Source organism: Glycine soja, chromosome 15, assembly GCF_004193775.1.
Source record: "Glycine soja cultivar W05 chromosome 15, ASM419377v2, whole genome shotgun sequence".
In the NCBI taxonomy this organism is placed as follows: Eukaryota; Viridiplantae; Streptophyta; class Magnoliopsida; order Fabales; family Fabaceae; genus Glycine; species Glycine soja.
Window position 1 is genome coordinate 43,562,981 of NC_041016.1, and position 10,871 is coordinate 43,573,851.

Below are 10,871 nucleotides of genomic sequence, written 5' to 3' on the forward strand. Positions count from 1 at the left end.
ACCTCCATCAAAGAGGACAAAACTACAAATGAGCACATCTCACAGAAGACCTCTCACGAGAACGAAAGTGAATGCAAACAAATGAAAATGTCACAAGAAGAAGAAGTGTGTACCAGTAATTCTGCTAGTGCCCAAAGCAACACCCAATAGGAAGTGGATTTGGGGTTTTTTAGAAACTTAGGGAGAGGAAGTGTCTTCGTTGCAAAGCTGTGGGGGTTTTTTTTTCAAGGGCTCAAGCATAATGGCTAGCATTCCTCATAGTAGACTACATGGGTCATTTTAAATTATTTCGTAAAGCATGTTTCTAACATAATATTGGTCATACAAATTGTCATTCCGTATGGTCTATACGAATTGTTAATTTATATAAGTTATATGTAAGGATAATGTTGAAATTAAAAACAAATTATATATATATATATATATGAAATTTGAATGGTGTAGGAAGAAAAACTTGTATAATTGCTTTCTAGCCTTCTTTTGGGCCTTTGGAAGGCCCCTTTCGATAATAATAATAATAATATCCTTGTGAATTATTCTTCATATCTTCAGGTAATTGAATAACACCTTAATACCACTATAATCTTTTCTAGATGGTGCAGATTTCGGGCCATTTTCACATGTCGGTAATCTTTATGCTCAAAACCTTGATAGTTATATATTTCGTACCCCTCTTAAAAAACTTAAAAAATATAACTTTAAAATAAGTATTTTTTATATAAAGATTTCTTTTAAGAAACACATAAAATTTATTTCTTAAAATAAATAAAAAAAATTAATTTTCAAAACAAAAACAGTTTAAACAAACACTAAAAAAATAAAAAAGAATTATTTATTTTATTAAAAGAAATACTTATTTAAACAAATGAGTTTAAACAAATTAGTCCTGCATTTTTATACCCAAAAACATGAAGATACATACGTGTATGAGTATCAATTTTCATTTTTTAAAAATATCATGACATATTATGTGCAAGTTGGCAACCTAATAACATGAATTAAGGCATGTTTGGCTAATAGTTAAAAAAAATATACTTTTGAGTGTTGACCGTATCTTAATTTAAAGTAAACCCGACATCGTGACATGTGTGAATACCTTCAAAAATACATTTTGCAAACAAACTTAAGTTCAACCCGAGTTTAAATTTGCAAACTTTAAACCAAAGCATGCAATAAGGGCCGAAACACAAGATCAGTATTATAACTAGCTATTATTCCTAGTCACAACGACTTGCCCTACGCTTGCTACCACTCCGTAGCCTATATAAAATTATAAATACAAAACCCTGACTCATTGTAAAAGAGTGATCATTCTCTTCACTCCTCTTCCAAATATTTCTTCATATTCTCATATACTGACTAGCATTTTGAACCCACTGAAAAGAAAAAAAGTCAAATTGGGAGAAAAATAAAAGAATAAACTCAACAATTTTGTATGAACTCAGATCCAAGGGTAAACTATGGCGACTGAAACAACCCTTAAAATATATCATATGGCCCAACTATATTTGTATGGAAAAAACAAAGCCCTTCAACAATTACAATGGACAATATTATTAGTAATATTCATACTTCTTGTCACCAATTTCGTTTCTAGACTGACTCAATGAAGCACTAACATCAGTGATACAAAGAGTACAACAAAACAACACAAGAAAACTTGTCAAGAGTTATGATGACCAAGTATTGCTAGTGATGGATCCATGAAAATTAATTTGCCATACTATTTACCGCGCCCATCAATCTCTAGGGCGAGCAAGCCAGAGTGAACTGAGAGCACGCAGACGCGAAAAGTAGTCATGTATAGCAAGGAGTGCACGAGCTGATTGGCGAGTTGTCAGTATACGGTGCATTTGTTGAAGAGTTTGTTGGCGAAGATTGTCAGCCTTGTAATCATAAACACCACAGAAATGGAGCCATGAATTAGATATTTTAATAGGGCTATTTATTGTAAATAATATATAAATATTTGTTAACAAGAGCAAGCATGTTCTTGGTTTTTTTTTTAGGGGGAATGGAAAAACATGAGTAACTTCAGTCAAACCAAAATGAGTTGTTCAAGATGTTAATTATCAGTTGTAAATAATATTAGGAAATCAAGGCTGGACTAAAAGATTCTTCTTCACTTATTCACCAATGTAGCAAACTATTTGCATACAAGTGCAACAAAGAAAAAAGTACCTGTTGAATGAACCCTTCAAGTGTCCCTAGCTTACCCATGGCCATGGCCATTTGACCCATGTAATTTGCCACATTCCCTGATGAACCAGATGAGGCAGGTGCTCCGGTGGACAATGTCTCTGCAAGGGACTGTTGCAATGCTTCCATGCCCTGAGATAATGCATCTTCTGCTTGTTGGGAGGATTGCTGCAAGTTGGTAATACCCATCAGCTGCTGCTCTGTGAGAGGCTCCAATTGACTAACCAGCAGCTGCAATGCAACCAAATTCACAGGACTCAAGTCAAAGTCAAGGAAATTATAAAATGACTCCACATATCCGAAATAAAACCTCAGTAGCCACAATTATGAAAAATGTGTATTTTAGAAGTTCAAGACAAACATATGAATCATGAATAAGCATTATCATGGAAAAGATTAGATCTCACACTCAGGGGTTTAGATAGAGCACAATTTAATTGTTCTTTTGGCACTTCGCTACCACCACCCAAGCAGATTCTTATTCTTGTATCGATATTGATATATCTTTGAAATAAGTCAGAGATAGAGGGGTCAATAGATTGCAAAGCTCTATTTAATTAGCCAAGTATTAGCAGGATGCCGGAATACTCATTTTCTAAATGCATGCAGGATGCAAGTGTGAGGGGAGGGGGGGTGAAATTGTAGTTATTGTTATATATATAAAAAGTAACAGAGATATATGAATAACTGCAACAAATTATAACTAAATTGGTTGAAAACCTGACAGAATTGCTGAGAGCAATAGTTTATAGATGAAGAGAACAAGCAGAGCACTGACAATGCAAGTTTACACTAGCTATGCATGCTCATTGAACTTGAGAAACAAAAAGGAATGCAGATTCTGGAATTAAAAAAAAAAAGCTACGCTTATTGCATTTTCTACTATGTAACCCTTATCATTTGTGTGTGGGTCACAAGTAAAATTAAATCTATCCTTGTTGAAGCAAAAATCAAAACACACTGACTACCAACGGCATCAACAGAAGCATTCCCACATATTGCCAGTAAGTCATTCAAAACAAGCCCTATGTAATACTATATCATCATTCATTTAGATTCTTGAGCAACCACTAACCACCGATACAGGGCAGCGAGCACTAAAAAGTACAAATATAGATGCCACAAATTAACCTAGCATGTGAATATAATTACTTTTTCGCAACATTCTTCATCTAGCTTCTAATAATTCCCAAAATCCTATAAGAGATTTTATTTTACTCTTTATATTGCCAGGAAATATTGAGCCCATTTGTTTAAGCTTTTTTCATCAAATAATCACTTTTAAAAAAAATCACTTTTTTTTGTTTTTTATGTGTTTGTTACAGCTTTTCAAAATAATCAGAAGCTGAAAAGAATCAGAAATCTAATTATTTAAGCTATTTGAAACAGCTTCTCATAAAATCAATTACTTTTTTTTAAGTGATTTTTTTTATTGTAAACGAACATGAATCAACTTCTACTTTTTCTAAATCTCTAAAAAATAATCACTAAATTATTTTATACCAAAATCAGTTTTTCTTAAAAAAATTTAAACAAAATGGCCCAATTACTGCTCTAGAAAACCCATTTTCTAAACCATGAAACCAGAATGAAAAGGATCAGCATAACCTGACCTTGAGGAGTTCAGATGACCGAAAACCACCAAGCCACAAAAAACACCTCTCAGCAGGTGTTTTCCACATACCAGACAACAAATGGAAAACATCAGCCTTAGCTGCAACACCTTTCAGCCTAAAAATCTCATCATAATGTGCCAATATACCATCAACGATCATGCGAAGTTCAGTGTCACTTGCATGAGAGTTTACAGCAGCTTTCAGCTCATTAATTTGTCGATTCTGCTCTTCCAGCCACCTTGCATATTCTGCATCAAATTGCATTGCCCCTGGAAAACAACTTAATGATGGTTATGGTGTGAATAACCTAACACAACAGTGTAGAACTTTAATGTTTACTGAAATAACACAAGAGACACGGATTATATTATGTTTTAGACACATTTTTATATTCAAACTATAGAAATGAGTAACATATTTTAGACGTAAGATACCATTTCCACTCAATGTATGTGCTTGATCACCCGAGCTTGATATGAAAATCCCCTACAGAGGTAAAAACGAGATATTGGTTTAAAATTGAACATGATTGCCGAGGAAATGTGTCATACAACAAGCAAAGCAGACAATTGAACACAAATTAATTGCAAGGATTAACTAAACCTCACATGCTGCCTAGCTCGCTGAAGCTCTTGTTCTAGTTGGGTCAGCTTCAAACGACTACTTTCCAACTGTTGGACATACGCCTATGTAGAGAAGCCACAGACGTACAAACAGAATGAGCTTAAGCAAGTGATGATCTTATGTCTTGCATTTGAATAGAAAGTGGGACATAAACATAATTATTTCTTATAACTACCATAAAGGGGCCACAGAAGTTAAAAAAGCATAGAGGAAATCATTGAATCCAACTATATAGCAATTATCATGACAGAAAACACAAGTAGAACAACTTTCTAGAAACACAACACTGAACAAGAAAGTAATTCATCAATTTGCAATTCTTTTGCTATGAAGCACCAAGTGATAACCCTCACCTTGAAATTAACTGCGGGCCAATCTATGTATTTATCTGAAGAAAATTGAAGAATCACTTTCTCTCAAACAGAAAGTTACAAATCATAGAGGAGGATAAGCTGGCATTGGTTTTCTCTACAGAATTTCTTTCTCTTCAATATTCCCCCACATTTTCAGCTTATTGATATTAATATTATAATAAATATTTTGTAACTACTAACTCTAAAATTATTTCACTATATTATATTAATTTTATATTATAATTTATAAAATGAATAGCAATGATATTTTATAATAATAATGCCTAAAGCTTTCGGTGCTTTCTTTGCAAAAAATGAAAATTTTGATAATGCATAAACCTCAGTCATTTTCTATCATAGTTGTCCTCTTCCTTCCATGTCTGATCTAATGTGTCCAAAAATACCCCATAATAATAATATTTTTTATTCTATATTATTTTGGTAAGTAGTTTTTTTTAATTATTATTTTGGAAAAAAAGGCAGGTAAACAAGATAGTATACTCATTTATGTGAATAAATATTAACTGAAAAACATAAGTAATTATGATTCATACTTTCTTTCGCAAGCGGCTTTTTCTGGCAGCTTCACGGTTCTGAGCAAGCCTGCGGAGAGTCTACAATAATATTTTTAAAAAATTATCATGATGTAACAAATACCATTTTGAATTCTAGATATTATCCATGTAATGAAATTTATAATATATTCAACCTTCTGATCTGATTTGTCTTTCGATCTGTCACTAGAGTCGGAAACAGCAGCAAGGGCTTCATTTCTATCATACTGCAAATACAGCACACATCAAAAGTTAGATTGTCAAGAATATCTACTAACGAAGTTGCTGCGCTGATTTAAGGAACAGACTCAAAAAGACTTCTGCTCAAACATTTTATTTTTACACTATTTGGATTAAATTCAATCACGCACTTGGAAAATAGATCACAAGTTCAACCTCAACAGGTTGCCAAATGTGCAACTGAAGGTTGGGGACTTGAGATAGCATCAATTGTACAAGGGAGAAAAGAATAAAAGGTAAAGAAACATCACCGGCTGATTCTTGTCATCAGTGTCACCATCTGTAGAAATATCAGTCCTAGGACTGGCATCAGCCATGGCAGACTCCTCCTGGTTATCTGTATTACCAACTAATATTGTGCCAGGATTTGATGATTGAACCTTCTGTAATCGTAACCTATGCGGCTCTATTTGATTTGTCAATGGGCTTTTTTCAAGTGAAGTTGGCAACTATATTAAAGAGAAAATAAAGAAAACTAGAAAATATGACATACTGTAACCAGCTAAAACTTCGCCTTATTCACCAAAGCAGGGAGTTCATTGGATGAAAAGAACTAGAAAAACTCACCTGACCAAGACTACTAATGTGAACAGAACCTGGAGAAATTGTTTGGCTGTTTACTTTTAGTGAATTGTAAACTGGGTCTGAATCAATGATTAGGAAAAATCATTAGCAAACAAAAGGCTAAAAAATATAAAACCAAGTTTGTAGCAAAAACAAATAATCAAGTTATAAAAATCCATTTCTAGGTGTTTGGCTAACAGTAACATATGTGCCTGTATGTGCCTTTGAGTGAGATTATTCCCCTTTTAGTCAATGTTACCTTTGCCAAGTAAGCTATGTTTGATAGATACATAACTTTTGTTGTAGACCTTCCTTGGTTCAAATCTCTTGATTTCCTTTCCATATATTTGGCAAGCTTACACATCTTTTGTTCTACATTCATTTTTACAAGATCTAAAAAAAAAACTCCTAAAAAGCTTTGGATCAGGCCTCACTTACCGCTTTCCTTATCTCATTTCTAGCCTTTTGATGCGTTGCTCATTTTCAACCTGGGTAAGACCTTGAAATACTCCCTTTTGTTTCTTATTCTTTCTCAAACCCTTTTATTCCACCACCAAGTTTCCTTATCTCTTTAGTCCAAAACCTTTTAATTCACTCAAGATGGCTTTAGAACCCTTCCTGACATTCTTAGGTGTATCATCACAAATGAGGTTAGCACTACCTTGTGATTTTCAATAACCTTCCTCCAATAATTTATACTTAAAAGTCAAATTTTCATCACCCTTAAACTGTCACTACTTGATTCTTGGATTTATAAGTTGTCAGGTTTTTTGTTTATGGCTCTTAAAATGATTTTCAAGATCAAGACCCTATGTTGTGTAATAAAACTCTCTCTTGAAGTTACCTTGCAATCCTTACAATGCTACAAATCAGAGCACCTTACCCAAAAAAGGAATTTACAACCTCGAGATAATCAAAGAGCAACCATTGCATAATTCCATTTTTATTATAAATGATAATTAAACATCTACACAAACAAAAAAAAAAGAACAACGTCTTACAGAGATGATTTCATGCATCATAACATGAGATAATACAACAAACAGATAATTATTGAAAACTTTGTTATGATGGATTGCAGAAATCTTACTTCCACTGAGGTCAACAGCATCCCCTATTCGATATGACTGATCAAATGCTCCAAAGTCAGAAACATGAAAAGAATCAATTGTGCTCTCCTCTGTATAGCTGAAAACCATACGTTGTCAGAATTAAGCTAAAACAAGTCAGTCTTTATTTTCATTTTAGAGAAAAATCACATAAAAACAGAAGTCATCTATAGGAAGTAGAGCACAAAATCAGGTTCCCAAATTACCAAATCCATGACTTTTCTTTGAATCTTTCTAAAATGCATATTCTATTCTCACTAAAACATAACCCAGATTTTCATTAAAAGGAGAAACTTGAGAGCAGTTTTACAGAAAATGGAAAGGGAAGCAAAAGTGAGCTATGAGATTTTTGGCATACAGTACACTTTGTAAAAACATATTCAAAGAATTACGAAAGTCATTTTCTTAAATCACGATGATATAACTTATTTAAGAATATCCAAGTCAATATATTGATTTTAACACAATAAAAAAATCAAAGAAATCCATTATTTGCAATCACCCATATTCTGTTCTTTAACAATGCCACACAAGTGACACAACATAGAACGCAAAAACAAAAAACCATTGGACACACTTCTATTCTATATCATAACACATATCCTCAATCAAATCTGAAGTCTAAACTACTTTTAGATTTCTTGAATTGGTAGACAGATATACCTAAAATCTTTCTATTTTTTTAACTTAAAAGGATACTAACAATGTTTCCCTTTACCCTTGACCTACACATCAAAAGACAAAACAAATCACCTACCTCTCAGCCTGGAAGATTATGATTGGTCATTATTTGGCTCAAAACCAACAAATTCCTATAGCACAGAAAACTATTGGGACAATTTTACAACTAGCACAAATTCATTTACAAAGAAAAGCTGCATACTTTCTAGCAGCAAGGGTCTTGGACTCTTGGTAACATTCTCGACCCTGGTCAGCAAGGATCCCAGACTCTTGGTAACGTCCTCGACCCTGGTCAGCCAGAGCTTGGCAGGATGATCCTTCAGATGAATTGTGTGTTCCTTTAGCATTGAATCATGACTCTGCTGTATCACATTCTGATTTTTGCGAGAAGTCTCAACATTGCCACATGAGTTTCCAAGGCATCAATGCATTATGAAGCCATGCAAGTTTGCATACAACAAAAATCTCTCTCAACCTCAAATAACTATCAACAAAACCACCAATCGATAGGTACTAGCACCTATCTGTTGAAAAAGGGAGAATTATATTAATTGTGAAAATAGAGAAAGCACAGAACCGCAAGAGCAATGCTAGCTCCCAGCCCAGGATCACACCTCTGGCCCAATGAAATTCCTCATATATTTTCTAATTACAATATGGCTGAATTTTAGCCTTCTGCCTATGAGTATAAACTTACAAGGGCTTACTGGGCCCATCATGGACTGTATATATGCCTATGGTACTAAAAAAAATTACCACAGTTCAGGCCCACCAACTGAAGTTGGACACTTTTACATTAAATCTTGAGCAACTGCTGCATCTGAGTGCAGTTGCTATGTGGTTTCCTGAAATTATCCCTAGGCATATCACCTAGGATCTTGAACTGAAACCCACCTTCACAATGGATTGGGGACTCAAGAAGAGAGGTATTAATCTCCAATTACAAGGGTATAAATCCATTTTGAGCACCACTAGTTTATATAGATTTATTCCAAAAAACTGATAACCATAACATAGCCCTTTAGTATTTATTCCTTATTCAAAAATCAAAACAAAAGAAACCCAAGCAACCACAAATATCACAATGTTATAAATATTCTAAGTATCATCCAACATCATTAAAGGTCTAATAAAAACATCTCAATGCGAAACAGCAAGAAACTTCTCATGTACCACTGGTGTGAGCAAACATCAAATGAACACCTACAACTAATAAGTTAAACAACCATTGGCAATGAAAATTCAGCAAAAAGAAAAGAAAATGACTTAAGAAATGAATAAAATTTCTCCACATGCAAATCCTAAACCAAGAACAATTGCAAAGAGGAAATTTACCATGAATTGGAAATGGGTAACTCAGAATTGGAGCTCGGCATTCCTCTTTCAGCTCCCTTGTCATCTTCAACACCAACAACCCTCCTGGTAGTTCTACTCCCCATACATCATTCTCACCACCACCACATCATCAATTCCCCTGCACCTCAACAAAACATGAAAACCTAAAAACCCTAACCCAAAAATTCAAGAACAAAATAGCTTCTTCAGTAAAGCTAAAACCAAACTACTGAGAAATTCTGGGAACTAGTACAAAGCAAAACAAAATCAGAAACAAACATAAAGCAAACCAATCCTAACAAACCCTCCTCCTAAACACAAAGTAAATTCCAATGACAAGAACACAGTGAATACCACAGAGAAAGAAAAACAAAATCACATACTGTAGCATAACCAAGAAAAACCCTTGAGTTGGAGTAACTCGTGTGAGCAAAAAATCAGCAACGTGTGTAAAAAAAAAAAGTGAAAACTTTAACACATCCGTGTGTACCCACAAGCCCAACTCACGGAAAATGAGAACACACCCCACCAAACGAAGTGCTTCAAAGTCAAAGCAACACACTTTGAGAAGAAAAAGACAAATTTGACACCAGCCCAGATGCCCCTAATGCCCCCAAATGAAAAAAAAAATATAAAAATTAAATTAAAAAAACACCAAATCCAAGCTGAGCAAGATGAAATTTTCAAAAATCACCTAGTCCCAGTTGCACAAAAATCCACCATGAGCATAACATAACGGCCTTTACTCATGCAGCATGAAGCCGGAGTAAAAGATGAAGCAAATCCACCTTGGAATTCTGATGATGATACGCTATGATGGTGGTATTGTTCAACTTTGTATGTAGTTATTGGATTATTGGATTGGATTAAACTTCAAAGTAAGGAAACCGAGGGAACAGAGAGAAAGAGAGATGAGAGAGAGGAACACGGATGATTCCAATCTCTAAATGTCTTGTTCTGCTCAAATCTTCCACTTTCCAAGGACTAATGATTTTTTAATTACATTTTTATGGTAATGTTTTAGTGCTTTAACGTGTACTACTATTTTATTGGCACCAAAAAAACGTGTATTATTTTAGTTGTATTAATTAATATTTTTATTTGACATTTAATTTATATTTTTACTGCTTAAATTACTTTTGATCTTTATCAAATAATTTTTTATTTTAGTCTTGTTTAAAAAAAAATTATTCCCTATAATAAAATAAAAATATTTTAATCTATATTGTCAATAAATAATCGTATTTATCTGATAATATTAATAGCTCAACATCTTGTTAGTTAACCTGATAGAAAAGTTATAGAAAAATTACATGTAATTAATTTTAGTTTCTTAATTTTTATTTTTCTTCTTACTAAATAAGTTCCGCAAAAGTTAGGAAAACTTCTTCAAAATAGCTTTTAGTAAAGTTCATTAGTTTTTATTTTTCTTCTTGCTAAATAGGGTACTTATTATTTTAATGCTTACTCTAAAAATTGTTTGATAAAGCTACAGATAAGTTGGGTGAGACATAACCTCAATATTTTAGAAAATTAACTTTCTAATTACGGAAAAATCTATTAAAAATCAGATAATATTATCATAAATGAAAAAAT

At 33.4% G+C, this 10,871-nt stretch overlaps 1 protein-coding gene across 3 annotated transcripts; it reads right to left on the reverse strand.

Annotated features, from left to right (window-relative positions):
• Positions 1–1,409: 1,409 nt before the first annotated feature.
• On the reverse strand, positions 1,410–10,256 carry LOC114387320 (transcription factor TGA6-like). Of its 3 annotated transcripts, none has more exons than XM_028347477.1 (12): positions 9,970–10,256; positions 9,276–9,414; positions 7,241–7,338; positions 6,154–6,230; positions 5,838–6,035; positions 5,502–5,573; positions 5,347–5,406; positions 4,424–4,501; positions 4,250–4,301; positions 3,813–4,084; positions 2,182–2,430; positions 1,410–1,886 (listed from the first exon to the last, which is right to left on the reverse strand). In XM_028347477.1, exons 2-12 carry the CDS (start codon positions 9,377–9,379, stop codon positions 1,740–1,742), a joined length of 1,407 nt encoding a protein of 468 aa, XP_028203278.1. In that variant the 5' UTR covers positions 9,380–9,414; positions 9,970–10,256; the 3' UTR covers positions 1,410–1,739. The 3 variants fall into 3 exon arrangements, with proteins under 3 accessions (XP_028203278.1, XP_028203279.1, XP_028203277.1); XM_028347478.1 differs by lacking the exon at positions 9,970–10,256 and adding an exon at positions 9,659–9,791; XM_028347476.1 differs by lacking the exons at positions 9,276–9,414; positions 9,970–10,256 and adding an exon at positions 8,143–8,257.
• Positions 10,257–10,871: the final 615 nt, after the last annotated feature.

Bases quoted from the DNA above. Each gene is read 5' to 3' on its own strand.
- LOC114387320 (XM_028347477.1), bottom strand. From the start codon at position 9,379: ATGGGGAGTAGAACTACCAGGAGGGTTGTTGGTGTTGAAGATGACAAG. The intron at 5,407-5,501 runs GTTGAATATATT...ATATTATTGTAG, and splicing joins AAGACAAATCAGATCAGAAG to ACTCTCCGCAGGCTTGCTCA. The intron at 4,085-4,249 runs GTATCTTACGTC...GTTGTTTTCCAG, and splicing joins ACATACATTGAGTGGAAATG to GGGCAATGCAATTTGATGCA.